We start from the raw sequence: 23,873 nt of genomic DNA on the forward strand, positions 1-23,873 counted from the left end.
GTTCGTTTTTCACTAGAACATTCTTTCACTAATTTTATAACGCTGGGACGAATGATGAAGCTCTATTTTTAGGTAACATGTGCAATGTCCATAGCTCCAGACGCGGAAACAAATTTTTTCCAAGAAATAAATGAGTCTCGGGTTTATTCTATGGTTTTACCCGGATTGAAGTTATACCCTCACTGACTGTGTATCACTATCAAGACCGTGGATGGTTAATTTTGTCCCAAGTGTTCTTATATGTAACAATTTTAGACGGCGAGATGAGAAAATTTCTATCTTTAGAAAGAGAAAAGGGCCTTGCAGTCGACGTTGTGGTATGGCATCATATGGCGTATATTTTTTGAGTTCTTCGACGTTGGCAGCGAATTAGACGAGTAAGATATCTTTAAAGGTTGCAGGACGAAAACAACACAGTCAACTACGCGACAGGCCTGTAAAGACTGTAATATGGCCTTTTGATGCCTAATCAAAAGTAAACAAAACCATTGCAGTGGGCATAAATTAACACATATTTTCTTGAAGGAAGAAAGTTAGTTTATGCTGAAGTGTTTTTGTGTGATATATTATTATAATAATGGCTAATAGAAAAATACCAGATATATTTTCATCAGAAAAACAACAAATAGTGCAAAATCTACATCCTCGGACGCAGGTAAATCCTCTGCAATATGTACATTGTCACCTAATTAGAAATTGCCAGAGATTTCCCCTACCAACCACCGAAAACATCAATGTTTCCAAAAACAAAGATAGAGAAAAAAGTCGCTCTTGTCAACACCAATGGTTTGAACGATTCCCTTGGTTACATTACGATAGAAAGTAAGCAATCATTTATAGATCCTATTTGTATTGATTTTTCATCTTTCTTTGTTTAAGGATGCGCTCAAAAAATATTTTTTGGTTTAAACATGTCTGAAGTCTAAACTCAACCTCGTACCCATGGCGTTTCTGATTCTCAGAGGTCCTCAAGATATTTCAAAAGCGTAAAAAAGCGAGGTCAAATAGGATATTGTGTTCTTAAACCTGATTGATAACCTTAATTGTTTTACAAAATTTGCTTTTAGGTCAGATTGTGTTTTATGTGCTTACCGCATTAAACATGACTAAAATTATAGCTTGCTGAGTGAATGAAAAAAGGAACAAGCTTATATAAGTCTTGGTTATAATTCATGGAAAAAAGCACCAAAGTGTTTCGAAATTCATCAACAAACAAATTGCCACAAAACATTGTTGGTGCAGCTATAAGTGCCACCCCTGAATGATCTTTTTTGTTAGCACGTAGGTTGAGAACATGGCTTTGATCAACGATGTCACAAAAGCGCTTTAATGCATTGGCTATACTAGCTTTTCATAAAGATTTAACAGACCAAATCGGATAAATATTTTAGGTAAATTATCCGATCATGGTTTGTAATCTTTGAACAAAAGTATCAAGATACTATTTAAAGAAGTGTTGTTTTCTTTAGATTTCTAAGATTCTTTAACCATTGTTTCTCCTTTGGCTGGTGACCAAAAATTTAAGCAATCAAGTAAAACATTTTTAAGCCCTTTTACATACTTATTGTTGTCACTTTTTTCGCTAAAAACAAGTCCCTAAAATCGGTGCAGGTGTCGCTTTAGAGGTTCTAGAATGCAAAACTTTCTTCGTCGCCTAACCATGGTGGGTGACAGGTTCTTAGGCATTATTTACGATTTCTGCTAAAAAGAATGGCCCCGTTACACTTGAAAACGTAGCATGGGCCCTGTCATAGCTTATTTAATGGACGCTACAACATATAAAACGCCTGAATTGGTATTTCTCTGGCTGGATGGTTAAAGTTAGTCAAAAAGTATTAATACAAAATTCTTTGGATTGTGCCGAACACAATCAGGCTAGATGTTTGACCAAACGTTTTGGTTTACTTGAATCTATATAAAATTCACTCAGATGAAGATCACGAGTTTAAAATGTTGTAACACGTGTTCATGAAAGAGATTTTTATGGATTACTATTTCCAAGAATCTTTCAATGCTTTAGTTCCATATAATTTTTCAAAAAAAATAAATAACTTCTAAACGATTAAAAACGTTGTATTACTCTGGATAGTTCTGCCTTACTTGTGGCATTATTTAAACGCACCCGACTTCAGGCCTACTTTGTGTAAAATCCAAGCCGCTACAAAGGAGGTAAACACTGATATGATATTTAGTTATAATAATTTTTGCAAAAAAAGCTATTTATAGTTTTATCTTAAACAGTTTCCTCACCTGTTTTTTATCATTCAACTTGCTGAAATTTTGCTTTTGTTAGAAAGGATTACTGTTTCAGTCTTTATCAACTCTCCGCAACTTTCAAAAACTTTACTCTAAGCACATAGTAACCGCGTCTGTTGTGCTTTTTGCTTCCTATTGGAACTACACATTACTGACAGATCTGCTGCCGGATATACAAGAATAGACAACAGGCCCTGGAATGGAGGTTGAGTGAATAAAATAAATTAATAATATTTTAATTAATTGAATAATTTTTTTAAATAAATGAATAATATCTTAAATAATTGAATAATATTTTAAATAAATGAATAATATTTTAAATAAATGAATAATATTTTAAATAAATGGATAATATTTTAAATAAATGAAAAATATTTTAAATAAATGAATAATATTTTAAATAAATGAATAATATTTTAAATAAATGGATAATATTTTAAATAAATGAATAATATTTTAAAAGAATGAATAATATTTTAAATAAATGGATAATATTTTAAATAAATGAATAATATTTTAAAAGAATGAATAATATTTTAAATAAATGGATAATATTTTAAATAAATGAATAATATTTTAAATAAATGAATAATATTTTAAATAAATGAATAATATTTTAAATAAATGAATAATATTTTAAAAGAATGAATAATATTTTAAATAAATGAATAATATTTTAAATAAATGAATAATATTTTAAATAAATGAATAATATTTTAAATAAATGAATAATATTTTGAATAAATGAATAATATTTTAAATAAATGAATAATATTTTAAATAAATGAATAATATTTTAAATAAATGAATAATATTTTAAATAAATGAATAATATTTTAAATAAATGAATAATATTTTAAATAAATGAATAATATTTTAAAAGAATGAATAATATTTTAAATAAATGAATAATATTTTAAATAAATGAATAATATTTTAAATAAATGAATAATATTTTAAAAGAATGAATAATATTTTAAATAAATGAATAATATTTTAAATAAATGAATAATATTTTAAATAAATGGATAATATTTTAAATAAATGAATAATATTTTAAATAAATGAATAATATTTTAAATAAATGGATAATATTTTAAATAAATGGATAATATTTTATATAAATGGATAATATTTTATATAAATGGATAATATTTTATATAAATGGATAATATTTTAAATAAATGGATAATATTTTAAATAAATGAATAATATTTTAAATAAATGAATAATATTTTAAATAAATGAATAATATTTTAAATAAATGAATAATATTTTAAATAAATGAATAATATTTTAAATAAATGGATAATATTTTAAAAGAATGAATAATATTTTAAATAAATGAATAATATTTTAAATAAATGAATAATATTTTAAAAGAATGAATAATATTTTAAATAAATGAATAATATTTTAAAAGAATGAATAATATTTTAAATAAATGAATAATATTTTAAAAGAATGAATAATATTTTAAATAAATGAATAATATTTTAAATAAATGAATAATATTTTAAATAAATGAATAATATTTTAAATAAATGAATAATATTTTAAAAGAATGAATAATATTTTAAATAAATGAATAATATTTTAAATAAATGAATAATATTTTAAATAAATGAATAATATTTTAAATAAATGAATAATATTTTAAATAAATGAATAATATTTTAAATAAATGGATAATATTTTAAATAAATGGATAATATTTTATATAAATGGATAATATTTTATATAAATGGATAATATTTTATATAAATGGATAATATTTTATATAAATGGATAATATTTTAAATAAATGAATAATATTTTAAATAAATGAATAATATTTTAAAAGAATCAAAGGTTTAATGAACATAATAATAAAGTGGAATAGTTTTGCAGCCACTTTCTGAGACTATAAACAAGTTTCGTGGCTGAAGCGTTTTTGAACTACTATTCTATTTATTTTCTTCCCTAAATTAATGTTTCAGGTTTCATTCAGTTACAGACTTCATTCCCAATTTAGGTTTTATGCTGTCGTTCGCAACTTGTTTGCCATCATTGTCACTATCGTCATCTATTTCTCCATCATTACTATTTTCATCAGGCAACCGTTCTTTTACTTCTTCTTCCGTTTCATGATCGTCTTTGCCTACTTCGTCTATTTTATTTTCTTCTACTTCTTTTGCTAAATTTTCTTCATGCTGCTGCAACTCTAGATAAAATATTTCAAAAAATACGAATTCAAGATTAATTTTACCACCGCTTATCTGTTGTGTTAGAAGTAAGTGTTTAGTGTGAGAGACAAGATAATGTTAAATAAATTTAAGATGGTAAAATACTTGTAAGGTCTCCTGAAATATATTTGCGTTTATCCTTCTTACAAATCGATTATTAAAAAAAATTGTGAGAATTATCAGCCGAATTCGCAACAAAAACCCGCAAGATTAACCCACCATTCTCTTTTACTGCTAATGTAATGGAAAACTTTAAATGAGAATATGCAGATATGATGTTACCCATGGAGAAAAAACACGAGGAGAAGTAACTCGTTTATAGGCAAGTTAACTAGATTTAAAAATGTATGCAACTTTGTTTTTGCACCAACATAAACAAAAACAACACAAAAATTTACATTTTGCGAAAATAGAAAGATTTTCAAAACAATGGAAAAAAAACTACAAGAAAAGAAAACTACGATAACTTCTTGGTTACACTTTCAGCTTGTTCTTAAAAACTTTCTTTGACCAAAAATATTTTTCTTCATTTCCTGATTACATAAAATATTAAAATAATTGAATATATTTAGCAACTTCAGATCTTATACAATAAACAATTTGGGATCTGGCCAAAGTCATTTTGCGGTATAATTTTTTTTAATTTCTTTCTACTGATAGTTTGGGTGGATTTTCCTTCACTAGGTCTGTAACAGACAGAGAGTAACAAGGGTTGAGGAAGGGCTATGTTTTTCGTTAAAATTGTGTTATTAGACCTTATTTAAAAAAAAAGCTTTTTATTTACTCTGAAATTTTTGCTGGAAAGTAGTGTCACATGTACACTTGTACTCATGTTTTAAAAACTTTTATTAGGGTGTAAATATTTCATTTCATTTACTTTACTTTTTTTAATATTCCAATTTTTACCAAAATATTGTTTTAAAGACAAAATTTTAACTACAAATAAGGCTGGTGGAGTATACCCAATGACTCTTTTAAAACAGAAGTTAATAAAAATAAATTAAAAATAAATTACCTGTTGATATCTGGCACGACATTGGAACCTCTGAATTTTTAAGCTTTGTCTTAAATAACACAGCTCTTGTCTTAAAATGTGAGAAAAATCCACCTTGAATATTCTTTAAATTTTCTTCAACTCCATACCCTAAGAGGCGTCTGCTTTTAGATTCTCCAAAACAGAGCAGTAATTCAATTGGTTGTGGTACAAGTATTGAAGCAATATCATACTTGCATTTTCGGAAAAACTTCCCCTCATACACCATATGTGTATCCACGCCATTTTTTCGTTCATCCGGTATTGATTGCAGACATATTCCTTCTAAATTAGGTTTACTGCAGTATTGCACTAGATTACCTTCATCAGTAGGATCAACATTGTTGCTGAGTATTGTAACACTTTTCCAGTATTTTGCACACATTTGCAAATTATTGACAAAATATGGTCCCACAATGGTGATGGAATGACTAGCTTTTTCACTTTGCAATTTAATTTTAATATTATCTGGTACCCAGATTGACTGTAGTTTGCTTTTTGTAATATCGACTTTGTGAATATTACTTAACTGGATCACCTTGTTGGTTTGGTACGAGATGCCACGTGGTAGGACATTATCGCACCAATTGTGTGCTAAGAAAAATAAAAAAAAATATTTTTGTCTAAAACAACTCACGCTTCTTGTTTCAAGTAACACGTGGCTTGAATCCTTAAAGTAGGTCTAACGGAAGTGTGTAAAGATGAAGAAAAAAAGCAGAAGCATGATTTATACAAAGAAAGTTCTCGAAATTTCATATTAAAAAAGTTTAGATTCGCACACTAGCGTAACTAAACACTCTTTGGTTTGGGAGTTGGACTAAGAGATTAAAAGGGGTGGTGATAGAGCTGAGAGTTCTCTAAAACTAAATAAGCGGGTATATTGAAATTTTATATTTTCACTAGCTGTTTCCCGTGGAAGAATCCACTGTATTCCATTTAATTTATGTAGCAGATATATGTCCCTCAAAAAACAAACAATACAGCAGTGCGCATCTTACATCTGCATTATTATATAAATGACCAAAAAAATTAAAGGTTTTCAACAACTGCAGTATTTATGTGACATTTAAATTTAAATCTACTAAAATTACTTGCTCTGACCATCTGACAAATGCGAAAATTATTCGGAAAGAAGTTTCCAAAAGCATTTCAACATACATGTCACCCATAAAATTTAAATCACTCAAAACGCCACATATATACAAAAAAGCTGATCAATGTCAAACACAAATCTCTCTCATTGTATATGTTAAAATCAGTTAGTTTATTGCAAACCCTGCCAAAGGTTGACACACAATGTGAAAAATAAACAATAAATTGTGCCTCTGACAGAATTTTTTATCTAAGGTGTAAAAAAAGGGATTTGCAAGGACAAATTATAATGCAATAAAACATTATTTGATATATTGCATACAGTCCTTCCTCACCAAACTTTAGACAAAATGCCAACAAAATAACATTGTTTAAATCTAAAATTAATAAAGTCCTTTTAGCAATTTGCATGCTGTTTTACCATCAATAGAGTAAACAAAATTTCAAATCTCACATAGTATTCTGTCACAAATTTTCATAAAATATATATATAAGTCATAATGAGTCATGTTAAACAACAGCAATCAATCTGTATATAAGTTCATTTTATGTCAATTTTTGCACCAATTTTGCAACACAAAATACAAATTCTAAATAATACTAAAATCTCTTATTTTGGTCCTTCGCATACCGACGGTCTCCCACAAAAGTTTAATCAAAATGTAAAAAATGAGAGGTAACGACAAAATCAAAGTTTGCAAAATTTAACTATTTCAGTACATACATCTACTGCATATGCCCTCTAAAACAATATTTTAATCCAAAATGCCAAAGAAAAACAGTTTGCAACAAAAATCAGTTATTTCGATAATATTGCATACACTCTTTCCTCACAAAAGCTTCACAAACTGTAAAAAAAAGAATGGTTGTAGGGAGTGCTTCTGATTCAACAAAAAAAGTTTTTTTGACATATTGCATCTAGCCCTTACCCATTAAATCTTACACAAAATTTCCAAACCTATATACGATTTAGAACACATCAAATTTAAATCGAGAAGGATCAGTCATTTCGATATATTGCACAGAGTCCTCCCCAGTAAGAATTTATACAAAGCTTGCAAGGTGTAAAATTGAATTCTTCTTCTGTGTATATATATATGGTCCTTCCTCGCAAAATTAACATAAAATGTCAAAAAGGTTCAGATATAACATCTAACGCAACAAAAAACAGTTCTGTCAGTATATGTCATGCCATTGTCTTCCACCAAATGTTCCCCTTAAAGTTTCACAGACACAGCCTGTAAATTAAAAACAACTAAGATCAGGTATTTTGGTCTATTTCATACCATTCTGTTCCAAATAACTTATAAAATGTAAAAATTGAGTGGTAAAACAGAAATGTCAAAAAGAAGAAAAAAATAGCTTACAAAGAGTATAAAATTAAAATCAACAAAGTAGCTCTTTTGGTGTATTAAATATAAGCCATACGCACAAAAGTTTACACTAAATGTAAGAAAATGGTTGTGTTTAGTAATTCTAAATTAAGAAAAGTCAGTTCTTTTAGCATGCTGATTAAGGTTTTTGCCCACAATTTGAAACAAATTAAATTTACATTTTAAAAATAAGTAATTTCTGAACTTTATTTTCAGAATATTTGGAGGAAAAGAACTTCGCAAACCAAAAAAAACCCAGGAAAATTGTTTAAAATTTTCAGGGTTAATAACGTTTGATGTGTTTTGTGGGATTATATATACTGGGAATCTTTAGTTTAAAGCTAGCATTAGCTAGCTACAGCAGCTAATAGCTAGTCACTTAAATATAAACTGGAGACTTAGCTAGGTATAAAGAACATGGCTACATATATATATATATTCCTAGCTAGCTAGCTAGTTGTTGGTGGTTGGCTTTTTATGATGCTAGCTATAAAACATGTCTGGCAACAATAATATAATCAAAACTGAAAATAAAACATGAAAAAACCTTACAGAACCTTGCTATGATTAATTTATAAAACCATGCTCTTCTTCAAATGTTTTTTTAAAGATTTATTTTGAATGAAAGAGTGGAGAATACTCAAAAAGAACAGCCATCTTTTTCGTAAACACAATTTCCGTTTTATGCTGGGAGCTTCATTTAACAGTCCGTATGCTTTGTGAATATCTAATACCGTTTCATATGTAGCGATACCTATATATATATGCTAACATAGAGTTTTTTGGCATAAGGGTATATATATTTGTATCGTTATTAGCAGCGAGTTATATATTTACACCTTATGTGCGATATCTATGAAGTACATCCCTAATCTTTTTAGTTAAATTTTAGCGTACAGCCACGTCATAAGAAAGTGACCCGTGATTTCCGTGTCGTGGACTCACAGTTTTACTCACGCAAGGGAATTAATATATAAGATTTCACATTTTTTAACGTTCTTTCCTCCACGAACTAGGTTTGTTTTTATCCTGCGCAAATGTGATTCGTCAATTAAGCAAAATGTCAATCATCACTACGGAAATAAAGCTGAACTGATTCGCCGAATATACCTACAATGTCAGATTTGATAAATTAAGATATAAAGACGAACATAACTTTCTTATGTAAATACACCATCAAACAAACATGTGTCCCGAAATAAGTGTCATATGCCATTTAAAACAAGAAGTTTGCGGCTCCTAGTTTTGGGTAGTATGTTAGTATTGCACGAAGCAATTTAGCTTTCATAAAAAACTCGCTGCAGTTATTATTTCTAGACCGCATTTAACATCATTTGACTTAAAACCGCCCTTCCTCCCAAATTCTTTTAATAACCTCAAGAGCGTGGATTGAAATCAAGCGACTTCTTATCATACTTAGTTTTGATATAACACCACGTCTGATGACTCATCGGCTTCCAGCAGAAGTTAAACATTGCGCGTATAAACTAATTAGGAATTCGGTTATAAAATTCGGGTTAAGATAGGTTAAATTTTATTGAGGGAGATATGCATATGGAGAGAATTAAAGAAGTTCATCTTTATGGATCCATTATTCGCAAAAACTAGTGTCCATCGAAAGGTTTTTTTCTTAAACTAACGAAAAAAAGTGACAAAATCTCTTTCTACGAAAGTTATTTTTCTAATTAACATGTACACTTAGGCTAGAAACTCTAACGGGCAGGGTTGGACAGTGCTTAGACCTCGGACTCTTAAATCTCTTTAGGCATTTCAAGGAAATGAAAAAAGTGGAAAGATTTACGAATTTGCAAGTAAAGTCCATAAAAAGGCAATCTTTGTACCCTATGATAAAGAGGTGTACATCAGTGAAACCAAGTTAGCCAATCCAAGTAAGTAATTTAATATGTTGATACATTTTAATATTCCTGCTGGACTACGCGGGACTCTTTAATTCTTGGGGGATAAAGGGGGGATGGTGTTGAGCGTCCCCTTCCCCTTCTGTAATTTCTCAAATTGTTTTTCATTGAACATGTAGCTCGCCACAAATGTTGACCAGGTCAACACGAAAGCCAATTATTTTAATTTAAAGATTCGTAAAATATTTGGATATCTACTTGCGTACTTAAAAATTCAATAAGCAAAAAATAATGTAGCAATACGGATAATAATAAATATATTTTTGATTTCAACGAGAAACAAAATATTATGTAGCGAATTTTTCGAAGTAAAATTAAAACAAACGGTATTGCGCATGCTTAGAAACATTTTGTCGGCGAATTCGCCGTCTAGGTTGATTCGTCGAAATCCGTCCTAAATCTTTTAAAAACATTTTATTCGTTGAAAATAATCCTGTAGGATTTCATTCAAATTGAAAAAATGGCTGGAACACTTTGATATATTTTGCCAAACGAAATAGGGAAAATTATAGCTAAGTAAAAGTGAGAAAAGTGACATAATCTCTAGATAGAGGAAAGTGAATAAATTATTTAAACCTGTTTTTGCAAACTTTGGCTAACTGGCACTTTGTCTAACACCTAAACTCTTCAATTATTAATTTTAGCATTGACTCAAATGAAGGGCCCGTATCGTGGAATGGCTTTGTATTCCAGTAAAAAAAAATTCGAATTCATTCAAATTGCATACCTTTCTATCGAAGAACATGAAGAGACTTTTCATTCTATAAGAATATGCACAGGTAGGAATGTTTTGTGGTGTTATTGTTTGCTTAACTTCTTTAAAGATTTTTGCAAATTATTTGATTGTTAAAATAACTTATTGCTTCTCAACCTTTTTAAGAAGGTTGGAATTAAAAGGGGCTATCCATATATTTAATATGTCTTGGACAGGCTGTTTTGTATGAAATTTTTTTCACAACTTTTTTGGGCAACGCATAAGGATTAAAGTTGCTCAGGTTTCTCTTTTTCTCAAGCTTAATTCTGCTTTTTCGTTTCTTCTGATTTTACACTTAAGGTCCAATGCACGTATTTAGTCGCTTTCTTATTCCTATTAAACAATTTAATACTAACTAGTAAAGAAGTATCTTCCAAATATTCTGATTTCAATCCACGCTCTTGAGGTTATTAAAAGAATTTAAGAGGAAGAAGGGCGGTTTTAAGTCAAATGATGTTAAATGCGGTCTAGAAATAATAACTGCAGCGAGTTTTTTATGAAAGCTAAATTGCTTCGTGCAATACTAACATACTACCCAAAACTAGGAGCCGCAAACTTCTTGTTTTAAATGGCATATGACACTTATTTCGGGACACATGTTTGTTTGATGGTGTATTTACATAAGAAAGTTATGTTCGTCTTTATATCTTAATTTATCAAATCTGACATTGTAGGTATATTCGGCGAATCAGTTCAGCTTTATTTCCGTAGTGATGATTGACATTTTGCTTAATTGACGAATCACATTTGCGCAGGATAAAAACAAACCTAGTTCGTGGAGGAAAGAACGTTAAAAAATGTGAAATCTTATATATTAATTCCCTTGCGTGAGTAAAACTGTGAGTCCACGACACGGAAATCACGGGTCACTTTCTTATGACGTGGCTGTACGCTAAAATTTAACTAAAAAGATTAGGGATGTACTTCATAGATATCGCACATAAGGTGTAAATATATAACTCGCTGCTAATAACGATATAAATATATATACCCTTATGCCAAAAAACTCTATGTTAGCATATATATATAGGTATCGCTACATATGAAACGGTATTAGATATTCACAAAGCATACGGACTGTTAAATGAAGCTCCCAGCATAAAACGGAAATTGTGTTTACGAAAAAGATGGCTGTTCTTTTTGAGTATTCTCCACTCTTTCATTCAAAATAAATCTTTAAAAAAACATTTGAAGAAGAGCATGGTTTTATAAATTAATCATAGCAAGGTTCTGTAAGGTTTTTTCATGTTTTATTTTCAGTTTTGATTATATTATTGTTGCCAGACATGTTTTATAGCTAGCATCATAAAAAGCCAACCACCAACAACTAGCTAGCTAGCTAGGAATATATATATATATGTAGCCATGTTCTTTATACCTAGCTAAGTCTCCAGTTTATATTTAAGTGACTAGCTATTAGCTGCTGTAGCTAGCTAATGCTAGCTTTAAACTAAAGATTCCCAGTATATATAATCCCACAAAACACATCAAACGTTATTAACCCTGAAAATTTTAAACAATTTTCCTGGGTTTTTTTTGGTTTGCGAAGTTCTTTTCCTCCAAATATTCTGAAAATAAAGTTCAGAAATTACTTATTTTTAAAATGTAAATTTAATTTGTTTCAAATTGTGGGCAAAAACCTTAATCAGCATGCTAAAAGAACTGACTTTTCTTAATTTAGAATTACTAAACACAACCATTTTCTTACATTTAGTGTAAACGTTTGTGCGTATGGCTTATATTTAATACACCAAAAGAGCTACTTTGTTGATTTTAATTTTATACTCTTTGTAAGCTATTTTTTTCTTCTTTTTGACATTTCTGTTTTACCACTCAATTTTTACATTTTATAAGTTATTTGGAACAGAATGGTATGAAATAGACCAAAATACCTGATCTTAGTTGTTTTTAATTTACAGGCTGTGTCTGTGAAACTTTAAGGGGAACATTTGGTGGAAGACAATGGCATGACATATACTGACAGAACTGTTTTTTGTTGCGTTAGATGTTATATCTGAACCTTTTTGACATTTTATGTTAATTTTGCGAGGAAGGACCATATATATATACACAGAAGAAGAATTCAATTTTACACCTTGCAAGCTTTGTATAAATTCTTACTGGGGAGGACTCCGTGCAATATATCGAAATGACTGATCCTTCTCGATTTAAATTTGATGTGTTCTAAATCGTATATAGGTTTGGAAATTTTGTGTAAGATTTAATGGGTAAGGGCTAGATGCAATATGTCAAAAAAACTTTTTTTGTTGAATCAGAAGCACTCCCTACAACCATTCTTTTTTTTACAGTTTGTGAAGCTTTTGTGAGGAAATAGTGTATGCAATATTATCGAAATAACTGATTTTTGTTGCAAACTGTTTTTTTTTTGGCATTTTGGATTAAAATATTGTTTTAGAGGGCATATGCAGTAGATATATGTACTGAAATAGTTAAATTTTGCAAACTTTGATTTTGTTGTTACCTCTCATTTTTTACATTTTGATTAAACTTTTGTGGGAGACCGTCGGTATGCGAAGGACCAAAATAAGAGATTTTAGTATTATTTAGAATTTGTATTTTGTGTTGCAAAATTGGTGCAAAAATTGACATAAAATGAACTTATATATAGAATGATTGCTGTTGTTTAACATGACTCATTATGACTTATATATATATTTTATGAAAATTTGTGACAGAATATTATGTGAGATTTGAAATTTTGTTTACTTTATTGATGGTAAAACAGCATGCAAATTGCTAAAAGGACTTTATTAATTTTAGATTTAAACACCGTTTTTTTGTTGGCATTTTGTCTAAAGTTTGGTGAGGAAGGACTGTATGCAATATATCAAATAATATTTTATTGCATTATTTGTCCTTGCAAATCCCTTTTTTTACACCTTAGATAAAAAATTCTGTCAGAGGCACAATTTATTGTTTATTATTAATTTATTGTTTCACACTGTGTGTCAACCTTTGGCAGGGTTTGCAATAAACTAACTGATTTTAACATATACAATGAGAGAGATTTGTGTTTGACATTGATCAGCTTTTTTGTATATATGTGGCGTTTTAAGTGATTTAAATTTTATGGGTGAGATGTATGTTGAAATGCTTTTGGAAACTTCTTTCCGAATAATTTTCGCATTTGTCAGATGGTCAAAGCAAGTAATTTTAGTAGATTTAGATTTTAAATGTCACATAAATACTGCAGTTGTTGAAAACCTTTAATTTTTTTGGTCATTTATATAATAATGCAGATGTAAGATGCGCACTGCTGTATTTTTTGTTTTTTGATGGACATATATCTGCTACATAAATTAAATGGAATACAGTGGATTCTTCCACGGGAAACAGCTAGTATAAGAATAATTAGCTAACGAAAGGTAGCTAAAATAAAAATCTGACTGAAAATGATGCTTAGCTATCTAACTTTTGCTCAAAAAAAAATTTTCGCTTCAACTTCCTAACATTGTTCTTAAAACTCCAAAATGTGTCTAGCACTGCACTCTCTCTACCTAAAATACGGAAACTTTTCACCTCCAAAAAATTGTTATGACGTCAAACCGAATCACCAAACATTGTGTCTAACGCCAAAAACGCTGCACTAATTACATTTCGTAAGTACATGTTTTGTCAGATTGCCCAGACGGTTAGAAATGCCAAGTGATCAACTTTAGTAAAAAATTGAAATAGTTAAAAAATATTGTGTGATTAAGGCGGAGTTGGCATACTACTTACGAAAAATAAGGCCTTAGTGTATTTTCATTCCGGGTTTTGTTAAAAGTAAGGTTAAAAATACAAATTTAGGGAAATTGAATTACTTACTTTTTCGTTAGCTCTGTCACCAATCTAAAACAAATATAAACCATTGTAGTTATTTAGAATTTGGTTAAATAAATAAATAAAGGACGCGAGATTGATACCTTTAGGTGGCATTAACCCTGTTAAAATCAGGAAGATTTTTTTTCAAGTAATTGGTTGCTTAATGTAATTTTTAGATTATACAAAAATTTGCGTAATTATAAAAAAAAAATCGTTCATAACAACAAGGATGCCACGTAATGTAGACACCTTTATAACGTTCTTTACACTATGACAAGGTATGCGGACATATTTTCATTCTGTATCTTTTTCTTCAGTGTAGCATGTAATAGTTACATCTGATCTTATCTTGTTTCTTTCTGCGTAAAATAACTAAACTGAGTAAACACTTAAATTTCTGAGCTTCAAGGTATGCTTCATTAAATGGAAAACAAATAAATGTTGAGATTACAAACCGCAGAACATAGAGTAGCTGTTAGATCGTCGCACAAGTATATGGTCTTGAAAAATTGACTTTTTGATTTGTCAGCATCGAAATGCCCCATAAGGTTTCTGATAAAGAATTGAATATTTTTATATTGACCAGGTGTTCTCATGACAGCGGAGAAAATTTTATTATTTGGTCCAGCTTTAACCAGATTTATCAAAAATTCAAATGATATATAATCTTCATCAAATGTTTGATTAAGCTTCTGTTTAACTTCATCTGTATCTTCATAGGACGCAAAAACTAGCAAGCAGTAGGCAGATCTGAATGCTACAAAAGCGTCTACCAGTTTCAAGCATTCCTCGTTTCTAGTCTTATCTGAACAGGCACTCCTTAAATCTTGATCAAACTTATATTTAATATTTTCCAATTCCGTTATATATTTTTTTCTTTGTTCCCAACTTTCTGTTGTGTCTCCGATTCTTCCTATGACAAATTCAAGTTTTCCTTGCAATTCTTTCCGAATTTGCTCTGTACCAAATTCTTGTAAAGCCCTAAGTATGAAAATATATTTTACCGAATTCATAAGCACATAAAAACATAATGCAATACTAGCCAATGTAATGTTTTAATTTTTTTTTTCATCAGGTAAGAGTGTATATAAAACATATGATACGTTGTATCAACACTTTTATATTCACAAGAGTTTTAACAGAGCTCGTGACTTGATGTACTATTTAATGAAATTGATTTATGACTGACTTACGTCTTTAATGGATCTCTCACATCTTTTGGTTTCATAACAGCAATAGCCATGGCTAACAAATTGAGAATTTGGGGAACAATTGGTACTGCAAGGAATGCAGTAATTCCAGACGCTATTTTAAGCACTCCTGAAAAATAAATGCCAATAATCTTAGAATTGACCTTGATAAGTCATCACATAGTGTGTTTTGGCAAGTAGGAAGTTACTAGGTCTACTGCAGTTCTGGATAAAGCAATTGACCGTAATATCCTAGGTGGTGATGGAGGGGAGGGTGTAAAAAGCCATTGATGAATGAATGGTTGGGTCACGTGACATACATACTAATTTAAACAGAACATTACGTAACGTACAAACGCGACCTACGCAAATTGTTTTACGTTCATTCCTTCTTCACTTTGTTCTTATTTGTTTCTTTGCTTATAGCTTTATCGCCAATTTTTTGATGGCCTATCGCCCTCTCCTCTTTAGGGAGGCTGTTAATAATTTAAACTTGCAATATTGAACTTACCACTTGTAATTTGATATGGATCGCCACTTTTAATTCCTACTACAAAGTCCTTTACTCCAGCTCCTACAGTAGTATAAGCCTTATTTTGCTTCAGCTTCAAATCTTTTTTATCCAATTTGTCTGAAATGACCTGTACTTCATCACTTAATTTTTTTTCAGCACTTTCATCTCCCAAGCTTTGGAAAAATTTCTTGACATCGGCAAACTGATTTATAAAAGCTGACTTGGTGACCGAAATTAAAATCAACACGAACAAGCTAAAAGAAAAGACAGAAGTGGTTTCGTTAGGTAAAGAATTCCTTGCTATTTTTATTTGTCTATCGAAATATTTCTTTAACAAATACGCCAAAATTCGATCGCGCGAACCGGAAAAAGTAAGTAAGAAGCCTCGTGCCTTTAACAATTTCCGCAAGGAAGGTGATAAAACGTGACAAGTAAAAAAACTTTGAATCGAATGACTCAACATGAAAACTAAGAGATTTTTGCTTGAATTGCAGTTGAACTTATGTAATTCGAATCTCCAAGGAGATTTAAAATGTGTTCGAATTACATGAGTTTCGAATTATATGAGTTTGACTTTTTTTGACCGAATCTGGTGGAGAAGTGTTAACGGGTCTACGGCGCTATTAATTATCAATGTTGTTACATCCCAAGGAGTAAAACGGCGCGTAGTGTTTGAGAAGTAAGAGTGTATTTTCATGTAAAACATGTGTTACAAATTTTTAATTATCAATTTTTCTCATAAAAGTCCATGATTTAGCTCTGTCTCCTATGTTATTCAATCTTTTATGGTTGATCTTATAGGACAATTGCGACAACAGAATATCAAACTGTGGATCGGTCTCAAAGAAAGTCAGTTTTTTTAAAACATTCTATTTCAATGAAACGTTCGATTGTTGAAAATTCGATTTTTTTGTTAAAAGTTCGAATGTCACGAGAATGTTCGATTATTGGATAAGTCCAAATTTCATTGAAAGTTCGATTGTTGAAAACATCTGAGTTTTAGAACTTTGAAGGTAGGAAAATTTTTTTAAATTCGAATTACATGATCGAAATTTGTTCACGGGACCAAGAAAACTGTTTGATTTACATGCTTTTTCGAATTATAGCAGCATTTTTTATAAGGATTTCAAAGTAAACTCGGACGGGACCGGAGAATTCGTTCGATTTATATGATTATTCAAATTATAAGAGTTCAAATTACATATGAGTTCCACTGTAATATAAGACGCTTCTCAAATAAGATTTATCACGCCGTTATATGTTGTTTTAACTAAATTGGACTTTGGACAACGCTAGTAGCTTTTCTTTCTTGAATTCATAATAATAGTAATAAAATAAAAATACACGATGCCATAAAAACTGCTTTTGTTAAGTGAAACAAATAATTATTTATAAAAGATAAAGATTTCAAGGGCCATAAGACTGTTAATTATTTGCACAAAATGAATTTTTTTTGCTATAAACGCTCTCCATAAGGCGGACATTATAAAAACAGGATGACGACAAAAACGTATCCATCAATATTTTTTAATTGTTTCTATCTCAGACATTTTACCATTTTTCTATTTACATTATTGAATGCTGTCCTTTATATGTTTTTCTGCAATACGAGCACAGTAAAATCTTTTTCAGTCGAAATTCCTTTTCGAACTAAAATTTTTATTAAACGGAGATTTTTATAAAAGAGAATGTTTTGGCATCGGTGGTGTCAACTTTAGAGAGATTTCACTGTATGAGCAGATAAGTTTTTGTTACCGCGTATCCAAGATTGATAAAGCTTTTTAACATAATACTGTTTTGATGTCTGCATAACCTTCCTAAAATGTTATGAGTAAACCTGCAAAATTTTTTGTGGTTTAATGGCTAATGAGAACAAATTTTCGCAAAATTTTCTCAAAAAAAAATAAAAATTCACGAGAAGCTATTAACGTGAAGTGACCAAGGCCCAGAATTTCGCGAGAATTAAATTTCGTCAAAAATTTTTTTCGGGGCTTCTATTTTTGAATCAATATTTAGATCTGAAGTTGCTTTTTGGTTGCTTAAATTTATATAACTAATTTTGGTAACTTATGTAAGAAGGAAAGAAAAGATAAAAGGAAGACGCATTTTTGGTAAAAGAAAGTTCTTGAAAAAAACCTAAAGTGTGCAACAAAGAAGTTTTTTGTAGTTTTGGATTTTTAGTTTTTTATTGGGAAAATTTATTTTCTATTTTCCCAAGAAAACATTTTTGTGTTACTTGTTACATAAATCTACTTAACTTGCTTATAAACGACTTTCATATAACAAAAATCGTGTACTAAAAAAGGTTGCTTCTCCTGGTGTTTTTCCTCTATGTATGTAAAATTACCTTAGGAGTAATAGAGAATGATGAATTAATCTGCAGTCTTATACTTTGCGAATTTATCTGACATTTTTCACAAAGATGTCTCCAAAGAAAAAGTACACTGTACGGAACTGAGCTGACTAAATAATTTATCAAATCCAGTTCCATTTTTTATAAACTTGGAGAAAAGAAAACTCGAGTTGCAAACGAGTTGTTTTTAAGGAAAGTTTATATTCAGCGTCAGTCGTTCCTGAAATACAATAAAACAAACAAAAAACAAAATTTGCGAGAATAAATTTACGCAGAATTCGCGAATAGAGCGTTTTTTCAATAACTTTTAATTAATAATTCGCAAAATTCATAAAAAAATTCGATATTCGCAAAAATTAATTCCCTTTAGGCATAAAAATGTAAAAAAAAAAAATCGTTAAATGTCGCTACTGCAAAACAACGCAGAATGAAAGCGATTGCAAATCCCACAAATAAATTGATGAGCAAAATAGAAAATAAATTTGGTTTACCCGTTATTACTTTCCTCGCCAGCTTCACGCTTTGAGCCTAGTTTTCAAGATTCTCTACAGCTTCTTCTAGGCGTGTGACAAGCGCTAACACCCTCGAAATTGTTATCGATTAAACTTGATTTTTGATAACAGAGCAGACAAATACAATTTGATGAAATCATACTGTTTACCTATGTATAAATGCGTTGAAATAAAATAAAAATAAAAAACTGAATTCTTACGTCGTGTATATAATGCCCCTCCTCATTGTCCAATTTTTTCTTCTAGGTTAGCTACTTTTGTTGAAATGTAAACTTGTGAATGAGTTAAGAATGTATTAAAGTCTCTTTCATTGAATATTTTGATTTATAGGCTTTAGTCTATACCCCCTTAATCAGCCACAGTTGGATTGGTTCATGTGTACCTAATATTCTGTTAATTCAGGGGGTGTAAATTTATTTGAGTGTTTTTTGCATGTTTGCAATTTCTTTTTGCGTGTGAACATCTTTATTTTACCAATGCAATTATATTCATGTCCGAAAATCGAAGACTCACTAGAGTGTAAGCGATCAAACTATGTTATGAAAAATTTACGCATGAGAGAGTAACATGAATTTCGGATATTTTTTTTATTATTATCATTTTTAAGCCTGATTTTTCAGACAATTAAACCCTTTTTTACACTTCAAATTCTTTCAAAATTCAATCTACCAATTTACTTTTTATTTATTTTATTCAATTCTTTGCGAGTTAACAAAGAACAGATATTTCAATCTAAAGCAAAAAACGAATAAGATAAAAACATTGTGGCTTCACGATAAAATACCAATATTAGGACCAACAATGAGTATGTTTACTATTTTTTATTGACAATATATTTCGGATAAAAATTATCCATCAGCAGGTCTAAAAGCAAATAAATAATGTTAAAAACAGTTAAAAACAAGTATAAAATTATTCAACATATCATACATAAACTACACCTCACACTACAACAAATCAAATTTACAAGAAAATCTAAAAACAAAACGAGTTTAGAAGAGAGTAAGGTAATTAAATTTTTATTACCAATGCTCTGCTTCTATATTCGTCTTTTGTATTTAAAACCGGTTTGATGTAATTGATCATTAACGCCTCAAGAGTCATTAAATGATAAACGTTCCGTGTTGATGAACATAAAATTGATACATTTTCCATTGTTAAAAGATTATTGCAATCGTCGAAATTTATTCAATGCTCATAAAAAGCAGTGATGCATGACATTTTTTAAGCTAAGGTATGGCTGTGTGTTTAAAGACTCCTTCTTTAGAATAAGTTTGCTTGTACTTCCCAAAAGGCCAGTTTTGGCTAATCCGTTTTGTGTGAAACCAATAGTTGGATAAATTGATTAAGCTTTCACAAGAATACACATTTCACGAATTAGTTTTCTTTGATATATAATATGATGTATAAAAAGCAAAGAATTAGGAAAGAAACAACAAAAGGTTACACATTTCTCCGCCTTTCCACGTACAACACAAATAATTCTTTGTGAGAAAGTGACTGAGAAACTTGACTGGGCTATCATTTTATATGAAAATTATTTAATCCGAAAGTACGATCGTCTTTCCCCACAGTAGAAGATCAGTTATTTTAAAGAAGACAATCAAAACTAAAGCTCGTTTTTAAAAAACAAAAACTGTGGATGGTTATTATAAGAGTTTGGGACAATAGTTGTATCGATGCGCCATTTTACATATTTATAAGGCGTTATGGAAAGTCGTTATTTTTTATTTGATCAAAACACAACAGCATCAACAAATCTAATGTACTCTTCAACATTATCTTTTGTTAGAATAAATCTAATCAATTGATAAAACCAGCAATAAGGCACCTGAGTAGACTACGATTTTACCAGTGATTATCACCATCAAAATGCATAAAAGTTGGTCTACTGACACACTTCTGGAAATATGTGACGATCGACTCTATGACTGACAAAATTCTTGCATGACCTCTTAAAACATCAAACCTTGCTTACAACAAAGCGATCCAGAGAAAAAGTGCAGCATTGCTAGCCCAGATGTTAAATTGCCGATTTCCCTGAGGGAAGATAACAAATTCGGGTCACGTTTCAAAAACCTGGACTGCATATATTTGTTCCAAAAAAGACCGTAATAGGATTGTGAGTGACAGGGATTGAATTTCGAGCCAACAAAAATTCCGCAAATTGTATCTTTGCAACATTAAGACAATCCGCGAGCATACCAATATTCGCTACGCCTGTGAAAATTTGGTCCTGATAGTACAATACCTTGAAATTAGTTGTTAAAGAGTAAATAGCTAATTACTTTGTCAAATTATGCGAATTTTGTGAGTAGAAAAAATATTTGTTAAATGTTTGAAGCCATTTCAAAAAATAAAGAAAAAAAGTTGTCACTATACACGTGAATGTATAGCATTAGTATTGGCCTTTAGCATAGAAATTATAGTAGCTTCTTAATCAACGATTTCTCTGAAGTATTTCTCTTCTGAGCTCGCTTAATTTCTGTCTTGTAAAAATTAAATTAAATATAAATCGCAATTATTTGCTTGTAAAAAAAGTTCTTAGCTTAAATCTTTCTTTTGTTACGATGCTCTCATTGAGAATAGAAAAAGAAAGTAAACTATTAAAAATTAAAAATGCTCTGACCGTGAAAAAAAAAATTTTGAAAAGAAAAGTTACAATTGCTTCGCATGTGTTTTACGTTGGTTTACTGCCGACAGCATATTAAATTTTCATGCCGTGAAACTAATGATTTGTTCAGAATATGAAAAATATCCATAATGCTTACGGTCAAAACCTTTTTAAATTCACTCTGTTTACTTCCTTTTCTAATACAGGAAATGAGTGAACAACTTAAACTGTAAAGAGGTGCCTGAATCGAATACAATTTTGATTCACATGCTCAAAATTTTCTCTTTAACATTTGAGCAATGTGGACAAGAGAGAATATTTGACAAACATCTTCAGACTACTATATATTTTTTAATTTATCGTCTACCATTTTTACACTTACCATGCTGTTTAAAGAAATACCATGTGAAACAAAGCCACAGTTAAAATCCAGTTAGCTAAGATATAACAGCATGTGCGAAAGACTATTTCATAAGCTCAGAAGCTTGGATGATATAGCTAAGTGACGTCAAGTTTTACTTCACATTGGTCAAAATAGAAATGGCGGAAAACAGAGAAAGCATGTTGGAGATAATACGGGTTCGACTTGCATGCAGTTATTCTAATCTGTTGATGGCAAATTGTTGTCCATTTCACATGACTACTATATATGAACTTAAAACATACACTATTGTTTAGTAGCAAAATAAGTTTTGATAACCTATTTCCTGCTTACATAGAGAAATTTATTATCTTTTAGAAAATGAGGCTTTTTTCAATCGTTATTAATTTTCCTGCTAAGCTGTTTAAAATTAAAACTGGTTTTAGATGTAACCATGATGTAACAGAGATTTTAGTAATTTTAATAATATTGATGTAAGCACCAAACAATCTTTATTCACGTGTCACTCCTTGAGTTTTACATTACCAGTCTGCATTTTACTACTAATGTCCACCCTCGTTCCCAGGAAATTTTTTCGCTTCTTTGATATCCGAGACGACGCGAAGAGATGACCCTGTACCAGACCGGTTTAAAATCAGCACGATTTATACTGATTTTAATTAATTCCAATTTTGATCGATTTGTTAAGAATTGCATGCGAACTGCCAAGAACACCGTATTACTATCATTTATGCGAAACAATGTTGATCTGATCGAAAGCAAACATGGAATGACTTTTATTTTCACATATACTAAAAAAATCCAGTTTATCAACCTATATTGTGATTAGAAATTAGCTAGCTACCCGATTACCTACGATCTTTTATGCTCACCTTGTGGCTATAAAAAAATCTTAATATATTTATTTTGTGGTTTTAAGCTAATTAAAACTAGGGACCAAACCAAAGAGACTTTCGTCCACCTCTATCGCCAGACCTGTTGCCTCTTTTTACTTATCGGAAAGCGAGACAAACATCTTTCAAAAATCAAAAAACTTTGATTTTCGCAGTTTGTTAATTAATGTGTCTCGTTTACCCAGGATTTGATTTAATTCAATTTAAAGATTTAATTTAATTATCAGGGTCTCGACTTTATGGTGATCGATCGTAAAGACTTAGTTGTGGTGGTTCTAAAGTATATATTGATGTCTTAAAGCGAGTATAGGTTTTTGCCTAAAACCGAAGCAAAGCATATACTTCGAGGCTTTCTAAAGGGCTAATGATGTGATGGCAGTTTCGCCTATGGATTTAAAAAATCAATTACTTTTCATTTACTTCCTAATCCGAAAATGAAAAGAATATTGTTTGAACTTTCAGTTTTCAGTTTTTAGTTTCAATTTTCTGTGCTGTTCATGTAGTTCTTTTCAGTTTTTTACAACTATTTCAATTTTTGTCTTTGTCCCTCATTTTTCTTTTCACGCACGCATATACATTTACAGATGACACATTGATAGCAGTAATTTTTGTAAAATAACTGAATTGTATACAGTAATCCTTAGATTTTTCAATAATGATAATAATTGGTTTCTAGATTTTTCTTTTTCTCACTCTTAATATTTTGGTTTTTCTCGATATGTGGAGACAGTATATAAAAGCAAATTTGATTCTGTTAAATGTTTTTCCGAAACTAACATTCTATCGACAAATGTGATACTGTTGTTTTTAACCCACGTTCGGCTAATTTTATTCCCAATGTTTTTTCTTTTTCCAATATCGCATAATTAGGTGAAAAGTCTTGACCAATCACGACTCGGAATACAACTAGCCTCTTCCATGGCCATTCCCGTCAGACCTAG

The 23,873-nt window shown here is 30.0% G+C and overlaps 2 protein-coding genes and 2 long non-coding RNA genes across 4 annotated transcripts; 1 reads left to right on the forward strand and 3 right to left on the reverse strand.

Moving 5' to 3' along the window:
• Window positions 1-4,060: 4,060 nt before the first annotated feature.
• Window positions 4,061-6,029, reverse strand: LOC130612453 (uncharacterized). The gene is made up of 2 exons (XM_057433773.1): window positions 5,497-6,029; window positions 4,061-4,459 (listed from the first exon to the last, which is right to left on the reverse strand). Exons 1-2 carry the CDS (start codon window positions 5,897-5,899, stop codon window positions 4,239-4,241), a joined length of 624 nt encoding a protein of 207 aa, XP_057289756.1. The 5' UTR covers window positions 5,900-6,029; the 3' UTR covers window positions 4,061-4,238.
• On the reverse strand, window positions 5,917-20,316 carry LOC130612449 (uncharacterized). Its single transcript, XM_057433769.1, has 6 exons — window positions 19,244-20,316; window positions 16,176-16,432; window positions 15,668-15,794; window positions 14,930-15,455; window positions 14,478-14,501; window positions 5,917-6,108 (listed from the first exon to the last, which is right to left on the reverse strand). Exons 1-6 carry the CDS (start codon window positions 19,267-19,269, stop codon window positions 6,049-6,051), a joined length of 1,020 nt encoding a protein of 339 aa, XP_057289752.1. The 5' UTR covers window positions 19,270-20,316; the 3' UTR covers window positions 5,917-6,048.
• On the reverse strand, window positions 7,425-12,213 carry LOC130612458 (uncharacterized). Its single transcript, XR_008975465.1, has 2 exons — window positions 12,129-12,213; window positions 7,425-8,424 (listed from the first exon to the last, which is right to left on the reverse strand). It is a non-coding gene; the product is annotated as an uncharacterized LOC130612458 (long non-coding RNA).
• LOC130612457 (uncharacterized) lies at window positions 8,200-13,357 on the forward strand. Its single transcript, XR_008975464.1, has 2 exons — window positions 8,200-8,284; window positions 11,989-13,357. It is a non-coding gene; the product is annotated as an uncharacterized LOC130612457 (long non-coding RNA).
• Window positions 20,317-23,873: the final 3,557 nt, after the last annotated feature.

Source organism: Hydractinia symbiolongicarpus, chromosome 10 (genome assembly GCF_029227915.1).
Source record: "Hydractinia symbiolongicarpus strain clone_291-10 chromosome 10, HSymV2.1, whole genome shotgun sequence".
In the NCBI taxonomy this organism is placed as follows: domain Eukaryota; kingdom Metazoa; phylum Cnidaria; class Hydrozoa; order Anthoathecata; family Hydractiniidae; genus Hydractinia; species Hydractinia symbiolongicarpus.